At 40.2% G+C, this 25,621-nt stretch overlaps 1 protein-coding gene across 1 annotated transcript in view; it reads left to right on the forward strand.

Moving 5' to 3' along the window:
• Window positions 1–25,035, forward strand: part of LOC110082270 (lanosterol synthase) — a 38,493-nt gene extending 13,458 nt beyond the window's left edge. The window contains exons 7-21 of the mRNA XM_078393060.1: window positions 2,019–2,127; window positions 3,827–3,945; window positions 5,261–5,358; window positions 7,917–7,944; window positions 10,084–10,137; window positions 10,961–11,032; window positions 11,519–11,569; window positions 14,086–14,235; window positions 16,086–16,182; window positions 17,720–17,825; window positions 19,191–19,256; window positions 19,634–19,714; window positions 20,134–20,304; window positions 23,203–23,281; window positions 24,318–25,035. Of these exons, the coding sequence (XP_078249186.1) occupies window positions 2,019–2,127; window positions 3,827–3,945; window positions 5,261–5,358; window positions 7,917–7,944; window positions 10,084–10,137; window positions 10,961–11,032; window positions 11,519–11,569; window positions 14,086–14,235; window positions 16,086–16,182; window positions 17,720–17,825; window positions 19,191–19,256; window positions 19,634–19,714; window positions 20,134–20,304; window positions 23,203–23,281; window positions 24,318–24,497 (1,461 nt within the window). The 3' untranslated portion in view covers window positions 24,498–25,035. The remainder of the gene's footprint in view (window positions 1–2,018; window positions 2,128–3,826; window positions 3,946–5,260; window positions 5,359–7,916; window positions 7,945–10,083; window positions 10,138–10,960; window positions 11,033–11,518; window positions 11,570–14,085; window positions 14,236–16,085; window positions 16,183–17,719; window positions 17,826–19,190; window positions 19,257–19,633; window positions 19,715–20,133; window positions 20,305–23,202; window positions 23,282–24,317) is intronic.
• Window positions 25,036–25,621: the final 586 nt, after the last annotated feature.

Raw genomic sequence — 25,621 nt, forward strand, 5'->3', positions numbered from 1 at the left:
AGCTAGAAGTGAAACGACTTCCTCAGATTTTGATGGCAAGGAGAGGTAGAGTTGAGTGTCATCTACATAATGGTGACAGTGAACTTCCAAACTCTGGACAACCTCTCCCATATAGATGTTAAATAACATAGGAGACAGAACAGAACATTAAAGGACCCTCCAGGCCAGCAGCCAGGGTGTCAAACAGAGATTTCCTAGCACCACCTTCTGAGTTATCTCCTTTAGGAAGGACTGGAACCACCACAGACCAGAGTCTCCTAGTCCCATCCCAGAAAGGTAATCCAGAAGGATACTATGGTTGATGGTACTGAAAGCTGCTGGGAGGTCCAGCAGAACCAACAGGGATACACTCTCACATCCAGTTCCTGGCATAGGTCATCCACCAAGGCGACCAAAGCAATATCTGCCCATAACCAGGCCTGAAGCCAGCTTGAAATGGATCTAGACAATCCGTCTCATCCAGAAACATCTGGAGCTGAGAGGCCACAACCCACTCTAGCACCTGGCCCAAGAATGGAATATTAGAGACTGGCCGGTAATTGTTCAGTATTGTGGGATCCAAGGAGGGCTTTTTCAACAATGATCTTCCTATTGCCTCTTTCTAAGCATGCTGGGACCCTACCTTGTTGCAAGGAGTCCTCCTCCTCCCTACTTAACCAGTTCCTTTCTGGCAGCTTTCATAGGCTAGGGAGGGCAAGGGTCCAGGACCTATGTGGTGGCTTTCCCCTCTCCAGGGGTCCTGTCCACATCATCAGGTGGGAGAAACTGAAACTCATCCATTAACAGAGCGCAAGAATGGGCTAAAGTTATATTCATATAGTACAGTAACTTGTATCAGCTACAGCAGACAAGTCAGAGTGGAGCTGAATAATTTTGCCTGTGAAGTTTTGTGCAAATTATTCTTTACAGCCAGCTATAATGTGGTCTGCATTCTCTTCCTTTGGGCCTTGATGTAATAGGCCCTTGACCACTTGAAAGAACTCTGGTGGACAACTGTACAGGTGTAGTCGTGGCAGTGAAAAATGAAATATACATATACAAATATACACCCATACACACAGTTGCTCTTTATATTCTTACTCAGCTTCTTAAGCTCAGCTATTTTTGTAGAGCGGTGACAAAGGCTGCCTTGAAATTTGACTGATCTCCCTGGACAGACCATTTCCTGCCATACTGGCCTACACTAGTGAGGTCAGGGAGTATATAATATGAGTAGAATACTCTCTCTTCATCTTATGTCTCTTGCCTCAGGGAAAGCTGAGATCTTTCTAGGTGATTAAAATACTCTTCCATACTTGGCATTCAGACTTCCATTTTGATAGCACTGCACTCACAAATGCCCAATGAATTCTCAGTACCTTCTGCTGGATGATATTCCTTTCACCTCTCGCTCCCAAAAATGACAATGCTGAAATTGCACCCTTCATTATAATACCTTGTCCTCTTTCTTTTGCCCTGGATGAGGAGTGTTTAGCTTTGCCTTTTCTGCTGTCCTCAAAACTACTGAAAACCAATTAAAAAAGACACAATTGAACAAGCTATTTCCTACCTCCAGTGATTCAGAATACAAAAACACTGGATTATGAAGGGACAGATTTGCCTCACTAAGGGTGCAAGCACACTGGGCCTTTGGGTGCAGGCTTGTGTGGTCTAGAGTTGTTTAAGGTTGTGGGGAGGAGCGATCTCCCATTTGGCTCAGTCCTTGTGTCCAAATGGCATATTGACCTCAAGCAATCCTCTGTCCCCTTCTGGTGTCAGTTTAACATTCCCTCTGCTCCACTGTGGAGGGTTAGGGGAAGCAAAATTATTATTTTTACCTGTGCTAGACCAACACTGGGACACTGAATTGCTTAGATTAAATGCAAAAGAAACTTTTTTGCTTTTTGTGTAGTGCTAATCGAGAAACTGTCCACAGCTGTGGTTTCAATTGGCACTTCACACAAGGACATTAAAAAAATAATCTAAGTAATTCAGTGGTCTAGCAGAGTAAAAATGTTGTTATTGTTATTTCTTTAAAGGAACTCTATGTGGAGGACTTCTGCGGCATTAATTGGCCAACCCTGAAAAACTTTGTTACTGAATCTGATGCTGAGACTCCACAATCATGGATAATGACTGCTTTTTATGGTGAGTGACGCTAGACATGTACATTTAGGGTGGTAGACTTCCTTGGGTTTAATTGTCCTAAAAGTAAGTGGTACAGGTAAAGACTTTTGATCAGAGGATCCACTGATGGAGGACATGGGACACTCAGACTTGAATATTCTTAGGTTTATGCAAGTTGGATGACATCATATCATGAGCTGGAAAGAAGGAATTGGTCGGCTGAAACTTCAGTATCACACAAACACAAACACAATTTTAAAAATTGCTTTCTGAGCAAAAAGCCAAAATGGTGCAGTGTACCTATTCCTTTACCAGTCAGTTGATTTTTCCTGTTTTAGGGGCAGGGAAGGCAACCTGGCACCCGCAGATGTTTTGGATCACAACACCCCATAAACCACAGCCACCATGGCCTACAGTAGAGATGGTGGAAGTTGTAATCCAATGTTGTAATTCAGGGTTTAGAATTTTAGTAAAATTCCTTTAGCTGCACAGCAGAATTGCAGAATTCAAAGAACAGAATTAGCTTCAGCTTCTTCATAATAGCCCGCTCCTTTTTTCTCATTAATTGGCATTTACAGTCTCAATAACTAACTATGAGATTAATAAGAGAAAGAATAAAGCATGTTTTTACTTACAGTTTTACAGAGCTAGAGCAAAACTAAAACATGACTGCTTTGAGCAACAGGCTTCAACAGACAAGAGAGAGAGAGAAAATACATCGAAGGGAGAGGCGGGGAAGGAATAATTGTTTAGTGCTAGATAGATTTATAGTCACCTCAACCCAGAAAGGTCCCTCCAAGCCAAACCTTTAACGGCAGAATGTGAGGTTGCAATAGCTCCAAAATCCAGAACATCTACAAGGTAATAGACTTTGTCTAAAAGGGTAAGATAGAAATCTAATAAATAAATAAATGGATGAATGAATGAATGAATGAATGAAGAAAGAAAGAAAGAAAGAAAGAAAGAAAGAAAGAAAGAAAGAAAGAAAGAAAGAAAGAAAGAAAGAAAGAAAGAAAGAAAGAAAGAAATAGCATTTTGTTTGTCCTTGTGGTAGTCATTACGCAGGGTTGGCCTGTCACGTTAAGTTGCAGGAGGTTTATGAACATAGGGGATTTACATTAATGGGGCTGTGCAGCTTGCCCAAGGCTACACAGACTGGCTTTTCTCCTGGGAGGCTCAGTAGGGAATCAGACTCCCAAGGATTCCCAATTCACTGAGCTATCCGTGATGGCTATGAGCCTAAAAAACTCTCCACCATTGTATCAGGCATCAGAGATTTAAAAACAGTTAAAGAACAGTTAAAGAAAAAAAAATCAAAGGACTGAAGCCATTGCCTGCTGTGGATGGTAAGTCCCACCATCTTCATGAATACTGGTAAGATTTTTCTCTTAAAATTGCTATGTGGGGCCAGTGATTCTCTCATTTTCTTATCCCCCCCCCCAAGTAGCTGCTGATTCATAAAGCTTCACAAAGTCTCAACAACAGCAAACAACACTCTTGTTGCCATTTCAATGAATGGTCTTGCCAAGGTGGTTCTTTTGGGAAAATCCTGTCTCCTCCGCCATTTTGGATATGTTAGCTGTTGTAGAACAGAAAGCTGGATGTGTTAGCAGAAGTATGTATAAACACCATGTGAAATGCATATTGGGGTTGACTTGAAGATGGATCTATTAGCATGGTTCTTATATCCCTTGAGTGTCTTGTGCTTGTTCTTCCCCAGGATTATTCAATTTCTATGAAAAATATCACTTCACCAGTTTCAGAAAGAAAGCGCTTGCGGAGATGTATGATCTTATCAAGTCAGATGACATATTCACAAACTTTATCAATTCTAGCCTGGTAAGTCTTTTATTTTAAAAGTGATGACGCTGCGGGTTAAACCGCAGAAGCCTCTGTGCTGCAAGATCGAATCCACATGACGGAGTGAGCTCCTGTCGTTTCTCCCACCTCTTGCCAACCTAGCAGTTCGAAAGCATGTAAAAATGCAAGTAGATAAATAGGTAACATCATGGTGGGAAGGTAACGGCATTCCATGTCTCATTGCACTGGCCATGTGACCACAGAAACTGTCTTCAGACAAACGCGGCTCTATGGCTTGGAAACGGGGATGAGCACCATTCCCTAGAGTCGGACACGACTGGACTAAATGTCAAGGGGAACCTTTACCTTTACCTAAGTCTTTTATAAACACTGCTCAGCAATGGCTGTCCCTGAAACAAATTCTTTTCAGTATCAAATTGTCCTTATTTACCTATATTGTATTTAGTGTGTTTTGTTTTGGTATTAGTTATCAGAAGGTAACCACAAGATTAATTTTCAAGTTGAATTACTGGGGTATCTATCTATCACCCATGGCACCATGGTAAAACTGCAGTCCTGCAGTCAAGACTCTGCTCATGATCTGAGTTCAATGCCAATGGGCTCAGGTAGCCATCTCAAGGTTGATTCAGCCTTCTGTCCTTTCGAGGTGGTAAATTGAGTAGCCAGTTTGTTGGAGGGACAATGGGCAGCCTGCATAATTAAACTGTAAATGGAAATGCTTTAAATGCTATGGGCTAGTACATAAGCAGGGCACTTTGCTTTATCACAGAGGAACAGGGGTGGTTCAATCTGACCATTCCTACAAGGAGAAGAAGGTACAGGTTGCCATAATATTCACCACTGCACACTGCCAGCTGACTCTTGAGCATCTTTGCCAGGGTCGTGCCATGTCCGAAGAGATTTTTCTATTCACATTTCTCATAGGCATGGCTGTCTCAGAGACAGTCAAGAAGCAACTGGTTCTGGAGAGCTGTGTAGAGTAGCAGTAACACTTTTTAAGGCCCTGCCAGGGTGGGCATAGGCGTGTAGAGTGGTTAATTTTCTGTGTCTCATGCTCTGGCTCAGTGAGGCTCATGGTATAGCTGCTCATGCCAAGTAAATGATTTTGTGTGAAGGAAGACAGATTAATCACAAGGAGCATACATTTCCCTTAATGTCTAGCATTACCCTAATTGCTACTTGTTAGGGTTTGCCTGTTCAGACCTCTGAAGGAGTTTCTATGTTTAGCAGGTGATGTGCAGGGATATATGGCTACAGGCAGAAACATCTACTCTATAGAGGCCTTTCAGGCCAAAATTCCTAATCACCATTGCTTTCTTTGCTTACACTATAGATCAATAAATCTTTTCAAATGCTGATACAGTGGTATATGGAGGGAAGCAATTCTCCAGCCATTCAGGAACATGTCTCCAGAATTTATGACTACTTTTGGTAAGGCTAGTGTTTTCATCCAATTAATCCACCTGTGGAGAAATAAAATTGCTAAATGTGGCCCTGTGTAAGCTTGATTTTTTAGCGCTGGATCTATCTGGATCAATTCCAAGTAAATAAGTATTGTGAGATCTTAAATCTGGCTTGACTCAAAGATTGTACAGATGTTAGAACCCAAAATCTGCTAACTGAATAGTCAGTATTTGGGTTGAAAAAAGAGTGCTTGAGCTCTAACAGTAGCAGGGCTTTAAGCAAAAAGATTACTGAAATCTGATACTGTTGCCTGACGTGAACAAGGAATGTCTTACTATACAGTAGGGTGGGCTACTGTATAGTAAGTAGCCCCCCCCCCACTCTAAGAAAGATCTGGATGTCCTGGACAACCCAGATAATCTGGTTGCTGACCTTGAGCTAGACATCCTGGAGAGTGAAGTCAAGTGGGCCTTTGAAAGCATGGCTAACAACAAGGCCAGTGGAAGTGATGGCATTCCAGTTGAACTATTTAAAATCTTAAAAGATGATGCTGTTAAGGTGCTACACTCAATATGCCAGCGAGTTTGGAAAACTGAGTAGTAGCCAGAGGATTGAAAAAGATCAGTCTACATCCCAATCCCAAAGAAGGGCAGTGCCAAAGAATGTTCCAACTACCATATAATTGCACTCATTTCACACACTAGCAAGGTAATGCTCAACATCCTACAAGGTAGGCTTCAGCAGCATGTGGACTGAGAACTCCCAGAAGTACAAGCTGGATTTCGAAGGGGCAGAGGAACTAGAGACCAAATTGCTAACATGCGCTGGATTATGGAGAAAGCCAGAGAGTTTCAGGAAAATATCTACTTCTGCTTCATTGACTATGCAAAAGCCTTTGATTGTGTGGACCACAGCAAACTATGGCAAGTTCTTAAAGAAATGGGAGTTCCTGGCCACCTTATCTATCTCCTGAGAAAAATGGTCTGAAGCTCTACATTAAAAAAACAAAACACCTAAGATCATGGCTACTGGTCCTATCACCTCCTGGCAAATAGAAGGGGAAGATATGGAGGCAGTGACAGATTTTAGCTTCTTGGGCTCCATGATCACTGCAAATGGTGACAGCAGCCATGAAATTAAAATATGCCTGCTTCTTGGGAGGAAAGTAATGACAAACTGAGACACCATCTTAAAAAGCCAGGACATCACCTTGCCGACAAAGGTCCACATAGTCAAAGCTATGGTTTTTCCAGTAGTGATGTATGGAAGTGAGAACTGGATCTTAAGAAGGCTGACTGCCGAAGAATTGATGATTTTGAATTGTGGTGCTGGAGGAGGCTCTTGAGAGTCCCCTGGACTGCAAGGAGAACAAACCTATCCATTCTAAAAGAAATCAACCCCGAGTGCTCACTGGAAGAACAGATCCTGAAGCTGAGGCTCCAATACTTTGGCCATCTCATGAGAAGAGACGACTCCCTGGAAAAGACCCTGATGTTGGGAAAATATGAAGGCAAGAGGAGAAGGGGACGACAGAGGATGAGATGGCTGGACAGTGTCACTGAAGCTACCAACATGAATTTGACGAAACTCCAGGAGGCAGTGGAAGACAGGGGGACCTGATGTGCTCTGGTCCATGGAGTCACGAAGAGTTGGACATGACTTAATGACTAAACAACAACGGGGGCGGGGGCTCATGAGATGGCAGTGCCACTAACATTTCTCCCAGTATTTCTATCTCTTCTTCCTCTCCCCCTCTGTCAGTATTTCCACAGTGTTCCACAATCAGACTATTACACAATGCTTGGATGCACAATGTAAGAGAGACCAGTGATAACCACAGAGCACTCTGTGGGTATTAAACACAACACAACTGTGTTGCACACAAAATAAAAATGTAGAGACCTGCAAAACAGACCAAGTGTAGGCTGAAGAGTAACCACAGATTTAGCTTGGGGAGTGATAGGTTTCAAAAAAAGAGACAGTTCTGCTCATGTGGGGGCCCTACATTTTTGCATGAACCCAGAATGTACACACAAGAAAGAGTTTCTTATCTTCAGATGTGTTTCACTCCTTGTGGAGAAAGAGATGACAAAGAGATGAGGGCCCAGTTGTTGCTCTGAGAGATATTTCCTCAGGTTTTGTTGGTATGAACTACCTTGTAAGGAAAGAGGAGCTAAAAACTGCTATTAGGAGAAATGTCATACTTTTGAATGAATGGGAAAGTGTGCAGGAAAAAACATATAAAGTGGTAGAACAAATAAAGAAATAGAAGAAACTGAAAGTATTTTTAAATACTGTGTTGAATATTCACTTACTTATGCATGAGTTAACTGTGTATGCAGATCTTATGATTAGAATAAATGTCATGCTATTATTTTTATTCTTATTTCTTTTCTTTTTTTGCCTGTTTACCAAAAGAACTATTATGAAAGTATAGAGGTTTTAATTTTATATTACTGCCTTGTGTTGGCATGTCAAAACTCTGCTTAAAATTATTTTATGTTAATGTCGTTATTATGCAATGAATGTAGCAGCAATGTTATACATCTGTTATCATCTGGGTTTTTTTTTTTACATCTCTGTAGGCTTGGAAAAGATGGTATGATGTCACAGGTAAGGCAATATGGACTTTGACATTGAGTTGTTGTTGTTGTTGTTGTTGTTGTTGTTGTTATTATTATTATTATTATTATTATTATTATTATTATTATTATTATTATTATTATTATTATTATTATTATTATTATTATTATTATTATTATTATTATTATTATTATTATTATTATTATATCCCAAACAGACATACAAAACATACAAAAACATATATGTGGGGAGGTGTTTTCCATACAATCATATCCAATATGTAGTCCTGACTACATAAATCATATTGCCCTACTAACATCTTTAAACCATATTATATTCTCCACTCTGTATATATTTATGTATATATACACATATATTTCAAATCAATGCTTCAAATACTAAATTCAGTAAAAGCCTTTCTAATTAAAGTGATTAACATAATACATTGTCTGAAATATAATCTTAATCACAGAGTATATTGTAATACAAATATATTTATCTTTCACTCAGCAATTTCTATTATTGTATTTAACATGAAACATTTCTAGTTTAAGAGTTATATATGCTTATCTATTACTTATATAGATAAAAGTCCAAAGTTACTAACAGTATATCTTAATGTAATCATTCAACAAAAAATAAATTGTTAGTTTCTTTTTCCTGCACCCCTATCCTTCCAATTATATGCCAAAGTGTCAATGCTCCTGAAATCAACAAGAATCAATGAACTACAGGCCACATGTATAAAGTGTTACCTCTTCAGTCAGAAGTTAAATTATCTTAGAATAATCTTAAAACTGTAGAGCTGGAAGGGACCCTATGGGTCACTGAGTTCAGCCCTATCAAGGAGGCAGAATGGGGAAATGAACTCCTAACCTCTGGCTCCGCAGCTAGATTAGAGATGGGCACGAACTGCAAAATGAATCACCAAATTCATTTAAAAAATCATTAATTCATCTATTTGTATTAGTACAAATCAATGCCCCTGACGAATATGGATCAATGAATTTTTAGCAATTTTTTATTTGTTGATACATTTGGTTATAAACCTCCCCCCCCCCCCGGCACCTAGAGACACCAAAATTGCAGGGAAGTGTCCTCTGACTCTCCTCTACAATCTTGAAGTTTGGTGAAGATCGGACAAAAGGCACTTTCCTAGGGGGACCTGCTTCGTGGGTGTATAACTTGGGTGTCTGAAACCCAATCTTCACTGACCTTGGAGGGATTGTAGAGGAGAGTCAGCAGAAGCTTGGCTGTGATTTTGGTGTCTCTAGGTGCCAGGAGGGATTTTCCTGAGTCTGTGTGTGCACAACTCAAACATCCAAAACCCAAACTCACCTGTCTTGCAAGTCTTGTAGAGGAGATTCAGGGGAAGCTTGCAAATTTGGTGTGTCTCGGTGCTTGTGGGGCAATTTTATAGAATTTTAAAGTAAAAATAAATTGACAAATTGATTTATTGATTCATCAAAAAAATCAATCATAAATTTACAATGAGTTATTAATCGACCTGGATGAATCACTAATCAAAACAAATAATCATTTATCTGATTCGTGCCCATCTCCAAGACAGACACCTAAATCACTGAATTAACCAGCAGTTCTAACATGGGTTTAGAGCAAAGGTGCACATTTTTGTCCCAAGGGCTTCACCCAGTGATGGTTTGTGTAGAAATAGAGGTGGGCTTGCATAATGACAGGTCTAGAAAAGGAGTGTTATGGAAATGCCCACCTTTTGGAGGAGGGCCTGGTTCGGCACATCTGACAAACTGAAAATAAAAAGGACGAAACAGTAGCAAAAATAGACAGAAAAAAAATTGATGGAATTTCACATTGCCAACTATAGAAAGATACGCTAGCAGATAATCTTTAAAATGAAGTGTCTGTGTGTGCATATGTATAAAACATGAAAGTAAATTATTTGCTCAGTTTACCTTTCTATATTACCAAATCCTAAAATATACAGAAATGACCATGACAAATGCTTTACTATGTGAATGAATTTCATTACTGCTATAGTTATAATGAATGTTATTGCTGTGATACTGTTATATTGAAAATGTACCCAGTAGAGATATTGTTTATTTTTTTTTAAAAAAGGAAAAAATTAAGAAGAGATACACCTTCTGTCACTTTGCTCTGCTTAACAAAATTCTGCTTGCCTTCTATCAGGTCTTAGTACCTCAGACATGGAACACAACGTTTGCTGTTCAAAGCTTCCTTGAGGTACCATTTCCCATTTCTAGCTCTACTAATTTGTTTTGTCTGAGATGCTACCATGACACCTTGTACATTCATATGCGTTTAATCATTAATTATGTTCCATCCGGTTGATTCTGCTTATGGCAACCTTTTCCAGGGTTTTCTAAGTATAGCATAATAAAAAAAGGTTTGCCATTCCCTTCTTCTTGGCGGGATGCATGCTGGGACACTGCAGCTTGCCCAAGACTACACAGGCTGGCTCTTCCCTTGGGACACATAATGGGAAATCAAACTCTGCTATCCAACCAATCAGCATTTAGTTAGAGAAATGAAAAGACTGGTAGCCGGTGTATGTATGATTTAACCAAAGTGTCCACATCATGGCCTCCAAGTGTTGTGAATACCTATCACAACTTTAAAAGGCAAATTGTCTAGGCTGCTGTTTTAGCATAAAGTCCAGTAATCGTAATCATCGTTACCATCATGTGTGTTTGTTCTTATAATTTTGTTCCAGTTTTAAACATGGCTATATTCAGATATATTCCAGGTGATGTCTATTCAGTTTTTCTCCTTGGGAGGCTGTACCTCTCCATGTGTCTAGAAATAGACATTATCTGTCTTCTCATGCTCCCATCCTTTCAGCATTTCAGCTTGGCTGATTCAGCATCCTGCAGCTTGATGGGAACAAAGACTGGGGCCTGGAACAAGCTTCCTTTCCACATTTTCATGTTCACTTGTTCCTTTACCTTCTCCTCTAGACTATTAGAAGGTTCAAGGAGGAGGGAAACTACTCATTTCACTTCACCAGAAACTGAATAGATTCACCTTAACATCTTTGTTTTTCTAGGCTGGTATTCAGAACAACCCTGAATATGAATCCTGTCTTAAGAGAGCCAATGCGTACCTGAAATCCTCACAGGTGAGAATCTAAGATAGAATGACTCCACACGAGAAATCAATAGTGTCATGGGTTTCCACTAGGACGGAGTATGGTAGCTAACTTGGCATGTTTCCAGTAGTGATATTATGTCTACAAAAATGTGTCAGAGTCCAGTGTTTATGTTTTTAAACAGGTGGGGCTATAACTTCTATATATAAATGTGTGTGTGTGTGTGTGTGTGTGTGTGTGTGTGTATTTACCATTCCCTTCGCATATATATGATGTTGGGAGGATAATCTTCCCAATTTTGCTCCCTATGAGATCTTCTCTTTCTCTGATATGTCCAGCTACCTTTCTTCTGTCCTGTGCCCAGGAATGGTCTCTACACAGTTAGAGAAACATAAACAGAGTATCTTCAAAGCCAGTGCCCTCCAAAGAACTCCCACTCCTTATGTTTAAAGTTCCATATAATATGCAGATACTTTGCAAGCCCATTGCATAATATATTCTCAATGTCTTTTTCAGATACTAGATAATCCGCCCAACTACCAGAGATACTATCGCCAAATGAATAAGGTACATTTTGAATCCTGCAGTGTGTGAGATGTAGCCAGCAAAAAGTGGAGATTGAAACATTAATTCCTGGCTATCAGAAGTGATAGGATGAGTGTGCTATGTATTTTAAATTTCTGTTTCTCCCACATTGTAATTAGATTGGGAGTTATGGTCATAGAGCATACATCTTAAAAAGTCTGGTTAACCAGACACTTTACATAGATGTATTGGACTATAACTTTAATCTTTTAGCCAACATGGACAAAACTAAAGAGATAGGAAAGTAAAAGTGTGATTACACAGCAGGAAAATGCAAATAGATCTGCTGTGAAGTTGCACCCAGAAAGTCAAGTTTCCCTAGAGTAATTTGCTTGTACACAGGAGTCACCAGAAAGAGAGGAAGAAGTTAGCCTTGCTTGCAAGTTGTTAACCATCTCAGTCCTCTCCTCCCACACTTGGTATCTGGGTCTTCTGGTTTCTGCTCTCCCTTCTTTTCTTTTAGGCTTACTACCTTAGAGCTGGCCAGCAAGGTGAATGAAGAGAGAGAAAAAATGTGGTTTCAGCAGAGAGATAGGAGGAAGTTTTCGCTTCAGCCTTGTTTTCAGCTTCTTAAGGGAGCTTTGCTGTGCTTTGGCTGTCCAGATTTACAGCAGGCACAGTTAGATCAGAGCTGCCTTAAAGCATCCTCTCCTCTCTCTTTGCTCAGTCCTTGTTCTTCTTCCCACTTCCTTTTGGTCACCCAGCTGCCCCAGCTCTACATTAGCAGGCTTTTAAAAGAAAAATGAAGAAATGGATCAGGAAGCATAGATGATATTAGATCCAGGCGCCAAGCATGGGGAGGACAGGAATCAAACAACACTGAGTTTCTCTACTGACCTGCCTCTCTCACTCCTGCTTGAGCTGGCTGGAATGGCTTTGAATGCATTGGCTACAAATCCCTCCACATCAACACAGATGATTACACCACCTAAACCAAAGAGGTAGAAGCCTCAATGGCGGAAGAAAAGACTAAAACAGATTTGACTGATTCACATTTGCTTTTATGACATGTAATCAATGGAAAGTAATGCAAATCAAACTGTCCCAATCCCAGAGGATTTCCTGCATCATTTCTCAATGTAGTTACTGTACATCTTCAGAGGTGTACTCTAGGTCCTTATTTATATTCCTTTGGGTACAGGGAGTCTAATTTCTCTTACCTTTTTCCTCTTTATTTGCAGAGGATGTTAATTTGCATATTTTGCTCAGAATAAGAAAGCTAATAGTCTAAACCTGATATTAGTCAAGGTCAAGCCAAATAGCATACTGAACATGTGAGATATACTTTTCTGATAACAATAAGAAAATTATTTATTTAGCTACACTACTGAGGTGTAAATCCATAGCTGTCTGGGTCATGTGCCAAATAAAACATAATTAAATAAGTAAATCCAGCTATTTTTTTTTCATCTAAGAGTGGTCAAAAACCCCATTTAAAATAGCAGAGATTAGGATATTGCAAGCAATGAATACTAAGCAAATCAAAAATATCCTTAAATGGCTCTTAGACACAGCTCAAAGAAACAAGTAAGCAGTAAAGTTTATTGCAATTAACAAGGCTTGAAAGAATGAGAACTCCTTGCCTGGTACCAAAGTGCACAATGAATGGCTAAATCCTGTTGCTGGAAGTTATACTGGGGAAGGTGGATGATATCAGCTAATACTTTTTTTATAATTTAAATTTTTCCAGTTCCCTTCCAAATCCTTCCTTGGGATCCCTTTAATTGTGAGGGAACTGTTGGGGCCATGGGTAGGAAGGAAGTCTTTAATTTCTGAAAAATCACTGCAGCTGATGACATCACCAGCCGTACATTGCATAGGCTGTGCAACAGGATTTCAGCCAATGTCTCAAATCACACAGTTATAATGGCTTTGAATGATGTCTGAAAGCCCATGAAATTTGTAGGCAAGGTGCCTGGTAAACTGTAGTGGGAGAGGAGGTGATTAGAGATGTGGGTATTCATATTCGTATATGAATATCCCCCCACAGGTGCAGATAATAAGGTTCTGCCCCCCTGGGGCCAGATCACTCATAATTCTGTCCCTGCTGTGAGCTCCATGGTTCATTCCTATCACTCCATTGCTGTGTGTGTTTAGTCGTTTAGTCGTGTCCGACTCTTCGTGACCCCATTGCTTCGTGACTCCATTGCTAGCGATGGATTAGCCACTCCTGGCAGAAGGCGGGATGACGAGCCTCTCTGCCAGGTCGCAGAGTGGCTAATTCATCACAAGCAATGGAGAGATAGGAAGGCGCTGCAGAGCTCACAGCAGGGGCAGAATTGTGAGTGGTTGGTCTGGCCCCAGGGGGCCGGTCCCTCGTTATCTGCACCTGTGGAGGGATATTCATATATGAATACGAATACTCCCATCTCTAGAGGTGACACCTGCTGTAATATATGTTTTGGAATTAATTATAAGTCTCTATTCCTTTCTGCAGCCTGGTGGCCAAAGAGAAATGGATTTGTTCTCATTCTTCTGTTATTTCCCTACATTCCCAGGGAGGATTCCCTTTCAGCAACCCAGATAATGGCTGGATAATCTGTGACGGCACTGGAGAAGCAATAAAGACATTGATGTTGCTGGAGGAAAAATGCCCGTTCATAGAAGAACATGTGGAGCCTCAGCAGTTCTTTGATGCTGTCAATGCGGTGAGATTTGGGATACCAAGAAAGGAAGACAGGGAAGAAGCTTCTAGGTCTGTGATGATGGGTTGTGAATGTATATGCCCCCTCTGAGAGAGTGGGGATGACCAATTAGCTAGAGTTTGAAGTGACCTTTCTCAGGGGTGGAGGGAGTTACCTTCATCAGCATTCTCTCTCTCTCTCTCTCTCTCTCTCTCTGAGGGTCTGTAACACTGTTCAGGCTTATAAACCACCAGCCTCATTACTTCCCTTGCCAATTGGTGCAACCTTTGCCCTCGGAATAAGCAATGCCATTGGTTTGGGCTCAAATACTCCCAGTTGATCTGACCCTTCATCAGCCTCTCTCAGGTGTCCCACAGATTGGTCTTTGGTTTTAGGGACTTTTTTGCCCTTCCAAACAGACCTCTTTCAGACTGATATTTAATCAGCTAGAGAAGGGTTTTGTTTTGTAGATATGAAGCCAGTATGTACTGCAGAGACTGGCTCATTTCCTCTCCACTTGGAGGCAACTGCCTAGTCTCTGTCTCACTGTCTTCCTCCTTTTTCTACTTTGTGGTAGATTTTAGATTTTTTTGGTTCAATCCCTCTAGCTGCACAGCAGAAATGTGGAGATTCACAGAGTAGAGTAGTCCACTATGGCAGGAAATATTTTTAGTGGTCTTTCCCCACTTTCTCCTCTTCTTGCTCATCTGGGTCTGTTCAGCTTCTGAGCTCCATTGGAGTGTTCAGTCTGGTAACACCCTAGAGAAGAGATCTACCCTGTGCCCACCATGTACCTTGGGCAAGGACCCCTGGAAGGGCGGAGGGACATGAGTGTCCAAACTCATTCACTCACATGAATTATATTGATTTTTTGGGCTCTGGCTTGAAGACAGTTGGTGGAAGTATCAATGGCATGGCTAGAAGGACAGCATGTTGTCCTCTTTGAATAATGTTCATGTATATGCCTCTTAGCTTAAGTAAAGGGTTCTAAGTAGTATCCAAACAATGAAAGCTCATTCTGGATAGCCTAAAAGTTGGATGGAAAGTTTACCAATAGTCAGGATTAACAATAACATGGTCGAAGGATTGCTAAATTCCTCTAACGATTTGAAGGCAAAAGCAGAATGCAAGGGGCTTGGACCTTATGAGTAGCAGGGAGAGTTCAACTGATTGTGGCACGTTATTCAAAGTGTAAGTTTTGTGAAGGGTAGAACTGTGTCCTGAATTAGCCCATTCTTGTATATTTAACTTGCAAACTCATCATAGGTGCTGATCAAGAATTGGGATGAGGCCAGCGTGTGTGCTTGAAAAAGCAGGCCAGAGAGCTCATTTTGGCTTGGGATGGACAAAAATGGAAACTAATGTCAAACCTTAAATTGGCTGTTTCTTAGGAGTGATTAAATATCATCAAATGCTTGTGTTTTCTTACCCTTTGGAAGAAAGTGGGACACCAGAGTCTTCCTCGATTTTTTTATTTGTATTAGACATATTCTTTTAACTCATTCCCTTTCTTAAATACAATTTCCATCTGGAATCCAACACCCTTGGGTAATGTCAAAAGTCAAACTTATCCAGAAGACGACCATTTACAGTAACCCTTAGGGAAGACATCATAGGTCCATCAAGCAGGTCTTTTATACTTTCCTTCCTTTTTTATTCAGAAGAATGAAGTAAATAAAACGCATTAGCAATACATCTCAGCCTAGTCAAGGGAAATTTGCCTTTTCATTGCTGACACTAAGAGTTTTTAGCTGATTGGTAAGAACAATCTTTACCTAATGGTAACAGCACCCTTGAACATGTATACTTGGAGACTCATCACGTCAGTTTTAATATTCCCTGTCCCTGTTTTTTCCTTTTGTGTTTCTGTTCAGATGCTGGACATGAGAAATGCTAATGGAGGTTTTGCTCCCTATGAAGCCATGCATGGAAACTACCTATTGTCACTCATGAACTCTGGAGATATGTATAGTAAGAACAACATCTTACCAGCAGAACAACTACCGAGGGATCATGTGTGAATTTGTGAAAAACTTTGTGATCAGCCTTAAGGGCACTGAATATCACCAAGATTTCAAATGGTGGTCAGAAATGTAATCATTTCCTTAGAAGGCAATTCAAGTTTAAAAGGTCAACTGAAAGCACAAATAACCAGAGAAGACAATACGGGCCGACACAAGCCTGTGGCCCAGCAAAGATCTGATGGGACAGAGATAAGTGACAGTTAAATGTCAAGCAGTCACTCAAGGCAGCTCATGTGGCCTCTTAATAAAGAATTGCCACACCTCAGTTAAATAAAGTTAACCAATCCTGATTGGCATCCACAGGCATCAAGTTTGGCTGAGCTGTTGAGCTGTTGTACAGGGAGCACTGCAGCATGGCACAGGCAAGGCTTGCTCTGCCTTGGGAGCTGCCTCAGTGATATGGGAAGTAAGGGACCAGACTCTGCTGCCAGTATCTCTAGTTTGAGTCTCCTAGGACCTTGCATTGTAGACTGGGATGGGCCATCTTAATGGTTCCAGTGACCAGGGTTGTCCCCTTAAGCCATGCTGTGGACCACTACTACTCCCCTTTCCCCTGAAAATTTCATCAAAAAGAGGAACTTTATTTTCTTTTGGCCGCTGGATTTCAGTGATTAAGCCTCTATAAGCCACTTAAAACAAACAAAATGCTTTAAAAATGCATCCTCTCCTCCCACCCCCAGTGGTGGTGCTTTAGAGGTCATCAAATGGCTTTGGGGGGGATGTTTGGGGCTGGTGGCCCACATGATTCTCAACTCTGTTACAGATCTTTGAAGATAGATCATAATACAGTGGTGCCTCGCATTACGATGTTAATTCGTTCCAGCGAAATCGGTGTAGTACGAAAAATTGTAAAGCAAAATTAAAAAGCCCATAGAAATGCATTGAAACCTGTTTAATGCATTCCGATGGGCTTAAAACTCACCGTCCAGCGAAGATCCTCCATAGGGCAGCCATTTTCACTGCCTGTCTTGCGAGGAATCCGTCCCTAAACACAGCGGGGAGCCATTTTATTTACCCGGTGGCCATTTTGAAACCACCGATCAGCTGTTGGAAAATCGTCATTTTGTGAAGAATTGGTTCCCGAAGCAGGGAACTGATCATCGCAAAGCGAAATTCCCCCATAGGAAACGTCATTTTGCGATCGCAAAAAGTTCATCGTAATGCAATTTCGTCGTTAAACGAAGCAATCGTAATGCGAGGCACCACTGTACCAGGCCTCCTGATTTCAGGGGGCAAGCAAGATGATGTGGGAACATGCTTGTGCCAAATATAGCTGCTAATGAATTTATGGGAATAATTAAAGATATTTGACCCACCTTTTCCTGTAGATGTTTGAAAAAGTGACCATCTTTTTTTGAACTTGTTTTCTCTCTCTCTTTTTTAAAGAGTAATGATTTGAGGATTGTTTCATAGAAGTAAGTGAGAATAATGGAAGAGAAAGAATGAATTTGTTGTAAATATAATGTTTATCTTATTTTTTGAAGGCGATTATATACTAGATCGTGCCTGTGTTGAATGTACGTCATCAGTTATGCAAGGATTAAAATATTTCCAGAAGAGATTTCCAGATCATCGTGCAGATGAAATCAGGTAAAGGAATAAAGAAACTCTGTAGAAATTGAGAGGCCAAGTTACATTGTTTTATGTATTGAATATAGACATTATTCCAACCATGGGGGTGTATAGGAGTCTGAACTTCAGTTTCAGAAAATTGTTCTCTCCATTTGCACGAATTAGATCCATGTTTCAGGCCATGCCAGATTAAATATGTTAAATATTATATCCATCTAAATATGGACCTTTTTTTGAGATCCAGGAATCAGATTTATTGATCAGTATAATTAATAATTCAATGTAGAAGCAGAGTTTTATATAATATGGTTCAATTTGTATATGTACAGAAATCAAGATCTCATTATTGAAATACTTAGAGTTCAATCCTATGCACATTTATCTAGGACTAAACCTTTTTGAATTTACCAGGACTTATATTTGAATATTGATACATTAATCTACTCCAGAACAGCAGAGGGAACGTAACAGAGGATCAATCTATTTGACTGGAAGAAAAGCTAGCCTGAGTAGCCTTAGGCAAACTGCACAATCCTAGAAGTGCCTCCCAGAAAAAGGGAATTGTAAACCACTTCTAAATTCTCTATATCTGCCTCAAACCCCCAAACTATCCTCCTCTCTAGCTCTCTCTGGCTCAGATTGAACTTCTCTCCCAGGCTCCGCCTCTTCAGCAGCCCCTTTGGCTCCGCCTCACAACCATATTAACATACAACTTATGAATAATGCATAACTTAGGGTGGACACCACATCTGTATTCTCACCTGGACAGGAATCTCACCACATGGAATAAATATAGGGCACATCTATTTTCTCCCCTGATGTCTGAAGAAATGGATTTTGAATTGAGTTGAGAAAGCTCACACTGAACAAAAATTGTCAGTCTTTAAAGTGCTACAATATTTTGCTTTTTCTGGTCTTTGATTTTCCCCCTTTTGCCAACATACTGAGATAGACTAACACAACACGTCTTTGGAAATTCCTAAAAATACATAATTTCTGCATAAAAGATCATTCTTCAAAATACTGTATGTTCATACATGTCAAGGCAACATGTGTACTATTTTCTGTATGGAGCAGAAATCTACATGGGATATCTATCTTGTTCATAAAGTTGCTAGCATTGGATTAGAACTAGATGAAGGACAGATTTTGTAGTAATTAGTCATGAGTGTGGATGGAGCCCACTATGGCTTTGTGGCTTCATCTAAGAGGAGCAGTAGCACCATATAATAACCAGCACCACCAACAACAGGTGCCCAGATAATATATTTTGATTAAAGGTGGGTTCCAAATCAGAACAGCTTGAAGAGTGCTTTAGGTCAAGCCTTCTCTAGAAACAAGTTATATGGGATGTAAGACAATGCCTTTGTTTCTTCTCTCCAGTGATACTCTCAATAAGGGTTTGCAGTTTTGTCGTAATATGCAAAGAGGAGATGGCGGCTGGTATGGGTGAGTTGCTCACCATTATTTCACACTGAAATAGACTCTGTCACTACACATCATAGCATCTGATTGTGTGAGAGTTCTTAAGATAATAATTTACCTGAGTACAGTATTGTGTTTTAAGATATTCAGCTATGTTCTTAATCTTGCTATCTTGAGCTCTTATCCATGACTTGTTAAACATTGAAATCCCACTGCCATGATGTCACCTCCCATTTATATCATTGTTCACTACTTTGTGCACCCTGTGGTAGAACATGCTGTTGCAAAAATAAATGAACACACGAAGAAAGAATGGACAAAAGAACCTTACAAAGGGCATGGGCCGACACATATTTCAGTATCTTGCATTCATTGGCTGCTGGCCTTTGTCTTTTTAACAGGACATGGGGTCTGTGTTTCACATACGGCACCTGGTTTGCACTGGAAGCATTTGCATGTATGGGATACACTTATCATGGTCGGTAAGTAAGAAGAACAACATGTTTTCAGTCAGAACATTAATGAATATTAACATTGTTCTGCCTTTGACCTTTGCTTTGGGATGGTGGAGAGACTATTAGATACCCTTGGGACTCTATAAATGCAGAGAATCATGCTTGGTTTTGAATGATATTAGTAATATCATTACTAGAGTCATTTTGGTGATGTTACTTCATAGTGCTCACTGTACCTTCCATTTTGCTGCACTGCTGTGTAGGAACCTACTGCTCAAACAGAGATGGCCTTATATATAGATTTGGATTAAAAGGCCACATGGGAACTGGATCTGAAAAGATGACCAAAAGCTAACTTTGCTTTCTGATAGAAATGGGAGTAGACATTACGTAGGTTACTGTCGCTTTCCCACACTCTCAGTTAATTCTTTCTTTCTTCTTCCCAGCATGGCATGTGAGGAGGTGACCAAGGCTTGTGAGTTCTTAGTCTCCAAACAAATGGCAGATGGTGGTTGGGGAGAGGAATTTGAATCCTTCAGACATCACAAATATATTCAGCATACCATATCCCAGATCCACCATACTGCCTGGGCTCTACTGGGACTGATGGCTGCTAGGTAAGTGGAAGCAAATAGAAAACTATCAGCTGTTGAAAACTTATCTAAGTAGGAAAAAGATATCAAACCAGATTGTTCCCATGGGCATAACTTAGGCATTCATGGAGTTTCTGGTATGTGACAAAATGTAAAGACGCTTCTGGAAACTAGAAAGGAATCTTGAAGCAGCAGAATCTCACAATAGGTCTACCAGTCCAATAAGCTTATGCCCATTATTATTTGGACCTGAAATGTTCGTTGGATTTTTAGTTGTCAGTGGCTGAAAATAAACAAGTTACTGTGGAGACCAATGACTCTGTTTCACAGGAGAATCTATGCAAGCAGCTATGCAACCCTGTAACTGGACTATATCTCTGGAGGTTTTATTGCAGATATGATGGAATTCTGAAGCTTTTTTCTTCCTGTCAGGCTGTCATGGAAACAGACAACTCATTTTCTGGTTTCTTTGAAAGCTTATGGTTGCTGAGGGATGACAGGGTCACTTGAGTATTTTTAAGTCCCTGCTGTAAAGAGGATCAAACGATCAGGCAAATAAAGGTAAATGTGAATACACACATGGGAAAATCACTAGGAAAACAATAAATTTTGAAGAAATGTTCTGAATAGAAGATGAAATGACAAACCCTTAATTTTTCAAAAAAAAGAGACTCCCCCCCCAGCACAACCCTGTATATGGAACATGTAGATATACTTCTATGACATAATCATAACTGGGGAAAAATTTCATTAGAAAATCACAGCTATGACTTGAAAGTCTCTCATGATCCTATAATCCCTGTGGAATTTATGGTGTTATTGTTTCATATTAGTAATAATATTGTTATTAAAACAGAGGAAGGAGAATAAATACCTGATGATTTCCCAACAGCTAGTTTCTGCATAGAAAGGAAATTGTAGATTTCACAAAGAATACAAGCACTTTACACTGAATGTGCACTTTGGAGGAAAAACAAAGGTTACGGCTGTACAGGGACCCCCTGATCAGATGTGAAGGCCAATTTGAGGCTTTCAAATAAATCTCAACATGAAGTGATCCAGAATTAATTTGTAAGCCTCACATTGATGTGCCTTGGAAGGCAAAAATGGCTGAAACTTTTTTGGTTTAGTACTGTTGTAAATAAAATGTGGACACATGATACATGCTAAATATACCAGATGTCAAATAGTTTCAATAGTTCGTATACTAGGCATCTTTAAATTTGCTTTTTTCAAGAAAAGCAAGAAAAAGTCTTGAAGCAATCCGTGGCTTATCCAGTTGGATTTCTGTTCTAGACACAAATGGACCTATAATCTTGCTTTGTTTCACTTTGCTCCAGAATGGAATCTGGCAATTCAACTTCAGTCTGGACCTCTCATCAATTTATGTATGTTAATCAGACTAATTTGTTTAGTAACCGGAGATTTATCCGAATTTGGTGCCCGGTCACAACAAACGTACCTCAACAAACACACAGTAATTTTAGAAAATAATGTTTTTGTGTGTGTTTTAATGTCCTGCCAACTAGTAACAGCAGAAGCATCTACAGGTATGTGAAACTTGTGATCCATGTGCTGATACGATATTAGAATTATCTCAGAAACTCTGGAATCTCTATAATGCCTGGGCTCATCTACCTGCTTTTAAAAGGATGCCAAGAATTATCAGAGAGTTTGAAGGAATTCTGATCTTGGTTGGGGACTGAAAGAAGCATCTTCTTCTTGTCATCTGATTCCACTGGAATCTAATAGAGTCTTCTCATGATTAGTAGAGATGTGCATGACAAATATTTTTGTATTTGTTTTGGGTTCTTTTAGGTGCGACTCTTTTGTAGTCATATTTTTCATTTACCAGTCCTTTTGTTTTACACGAAAGGGAAGGCCACTTTCAAGTTTCCCATTTGTGTTTCCTGGCATTCCAAAAACTCTAAAGAACCCTTAAAACTGCTCCAAAAAAAGCAGAAGCACACACCCAACTATGAACTAAAATAAACAACTTTAACTGAATAAATACACAGTAAATTAACCAAGTAACATTTTTTTAAAAAAATAAATCAAACAGGGAAAGTGCCTTCCCTACTCAGGGAAAAAAACTGCAAAATAAAAAACATACAGTACATAGTCCCCAGCCAAGAAAATCGAACAAATAAAAGCAAATAAAAAAGCAAATTAAAAAACACAAGCAAATAAAAGCAAGAAATACAATCAGGCCCCTTCCAACCAATACTACTAAAATATGGGGAGATTTCTCATTTGACGCCTTCTCTTGTATTATTTGAGTCCACTCAGCAAGAACAGGCAGGCCAAGTACAGGCAGCAAAAATAATCCCAAGAAAGTGAAGCCTCAAAAAAACAATTTCTAAATAAATTAAAAGGGAAAAATCCATAAAACAGCTCCCAGGAGGCAGGCTGCCACAGGGAGGCTAATGACAGCAGCAAAAATAATCCAAAGAAATGGGGAAAATCATACAAAAAAATTAAGGAGGAAAAAAAAAGGATTTAAGATGGAGGCACAAAGGCAGGTAGGCAGGCAGTAGATAAAAGGCAACTTGAGTTCAGCATAAAGTAATCCCACAAGCAGCAAATGAAGCAATGTGCACACTCCTCACTGGGTCCCAGAATATTTTATGGATTCAAAATTCCTATTCCCCCTGGATATTTGGAATGGCTTGGGGACACCTCCCTCTGAGAGGGAACAAGCAGAAACTTTTTGCATAGCTGAGCCTACAAAGTAAGGTAGATAAATTCCACCGCTCAAGAACAAATGGGGCATTACTGACATATTCAGCAAGGAGTTTTATTTGCGCTTATCTGTTTCGGAGCCAGCAGACATTTAGGTCATTGGTGTCAAAAAAGATATGGCATTTTCTTTCCCGGTATAGGCTGCCAGGACTAATAGCTAGTATGGCATTTGCTTTTCAGATATCCTGATGTTCGTGTCCTGGAAAGGGGGATCAAGGCTGTGATCGACAAGCAGACAACCATTGGGGATTGGCCTCGGGTGTGTTACAGGTTTTATTGATCAGACTGGTGCTTGTTGCTATGGCCTCCAGATGTAGATACATATAGAAATAATGGTGTATGTGCAGAGCCCTTCTGTACTATCAAGTACTGAGAGACTGAGGCCAATCAACATGTAATTACTGCCATAAAGATATATATCCTACCGGTGGCCTCCATGCAGCTTTAATAATACATGGAACAGTGGTGGCCTGTAGATGGAACAGAGGGGAGGGGGAGATGTCACTTTAAAAAGCACTGCCGAAGAAGTGCAGTCCTCCACTCAGCCCTCAGCCCACTGGTGCTGAGAATATCTGTATGCCACGAGCAAAGGGATTCATCTAAGTGCCTCTTGTTCTCTCCCCTTCACTGCTGCTGCTACTGCTTCTGTGGGAAACATCCTATGCAAAGGCCCTCGCGTTGCTTCAGTGGCATGCAAGCCTGTGGCAGGGATTGACTTTTTGCAAAAATCAGGGTAGAAGACACAGTGGAGCCTACTGTTCGAGGAAGTGAGGCAACCCACACCCTATGACAGATTTTATTCCGTTTTAAAAGACAGGAAAGTTGCAGTTCATATTTTTTTTTCCACCATAAAATGTCCCATTTGGATTTTCAGCCTGAAGAGCCAGGGATATTTTTAAACATCTGTGTTGCGTATGAATTGGCTCTGGGTTGTCAGAAAACATGGGCATTGATTTCTCGTTTTATAGCAGTGCTTCTCAACCGTGTGTCCCAAATGTTCTTGGACTTTAGGGGCCAGAAACCCTGGCCAGCACAGCTAGTGGTGAAAGCTTCTGGGAGTTTTAGTCCAAGAATATTTGTGGACCCAGGGTTGTTCAACAGTCTTGTCTGTGGCTGACTTTTTGACAATATATAGGAAGGAACCCCCAGCTCTTAAAAAATACTTACCAGAACATAGTATAACTCTATTTTGTGTCTCTGTTCTCTGAGGGGGCGGATTTGGTCATTGTACGGAGATGAGGTCTATTTATGTATACATTTTGCTGAAGGCATTTCTTTCTCTTTCCTCTCCTCAGCAAGACATCGTTACAGGATTTCTTAAAACGGGAGCTGTTGATTATTCTTCCTACTCAAACATCTTCTCTATTTTTGCGCTGGCCCGCTTCGTTCACCTTCATCCTAATAGCTCTGTTGCTAGACAGCTTCCGGATGATGAAACTGGACTTTCAGAACACGGTCAGAATGAAAGATGCTAAGAGACATTATGCCATTCCTGGGAACCAGTCCTTCAACTTTTCTCACAGTGGTGCTTTTCTTTCATTTTATGTTGTCCCTGAAGTATGTCCTATCACTTTTTTTTCCTTTTTGATTATTGGTCCTTGTACTAATTGCTATATAAAAAACATTACATAGTGAGGCAGATTCAGAATTATCCCACCCAGAGTAGACCTTTAGTCTAGATGGGCGAGATAAAAATCCAATAAATAAATAAATACATCCCGGTGTGTTTCAATAAAATTGCTTCCTAAATTTAAGCCAACTTTTAAGCTTAATCATCATCATAATGTGCAATCAAGTCAATTCTGAATTATGGTGACCCTTTTCAGGGTTTTCCAGGTAGAAAATACTGTACTCAAAAGTGGCTTACCATTCCCTTCTTCTGGGGAGGAACCTGGAACTGTGCAGCTCGCCCAAGGCCACACAGGCTGGCTCTTCTCCCTGGTGGCACAATGGGGGAAATGAACTCCCAACCTTTGGCCCCACAGATGGATACCTAAACCTCTGAGCTATCCAGCCTGGCTATGCATTAACATGGGTTTTTAGTTATGCAAGTAGCAGCGGAAGGGAAGCATAAGAAGCCGGGTTGTGGTGGTGAGTGTTTAATATGTTTCCTCCCTGCCATGCTCTTGGGAAAAAAAATCCTACCTGAAACTGCTCTTTGCATTTCATGAGAAGCCTGTAAATATAGGGCTGCACTGTCGAATCCCAAACAACTCAAAGCGGTGGCTAAAAGGTAATGGTTATCCATAATGAGAAATATCTAAAGAGCACAGTCTCTCCAGAAGACAAGACAGAGAGATAGGTACTAAAGTACAGTGAGGTGTGCACATAAATTAGGAAGACAGAGAAAATGTGGTGATCTTGCTTTGCCTCATCGTAGGAGGAATGGGTCACAGTGACTTCAGTCTTCACACCAGCTTCATTATTCTCCAAACAGAATATTTAAAATATACAAAATAATAATGTGTGCTCAGAAATATTGCTGAATTGGGAGATTTCCATCATATAAGTCTAGCAGACAAACCAAATACATCATCTTAATACATCTTTTCTTTTTCAACTAAAGTTTCATCTGGAAAAGGGAATTGGCAAGTTCCTG

Source organism: Pogona vitticeps, chromosome 4 (assembly GCF_051106095.1).
Source record: "Pogona vitticeps strain Pit_001003342236 chromosome 4, PviZW2.1, whole genome shotgun sequence".
Classification (NCBI taxonomy): domain Eukaryota; kingdom Metazoa; phylum Chordata; class Lepidosauria; order Squamata; family Agamidae; genus Pogona; species Pogona vitticeps.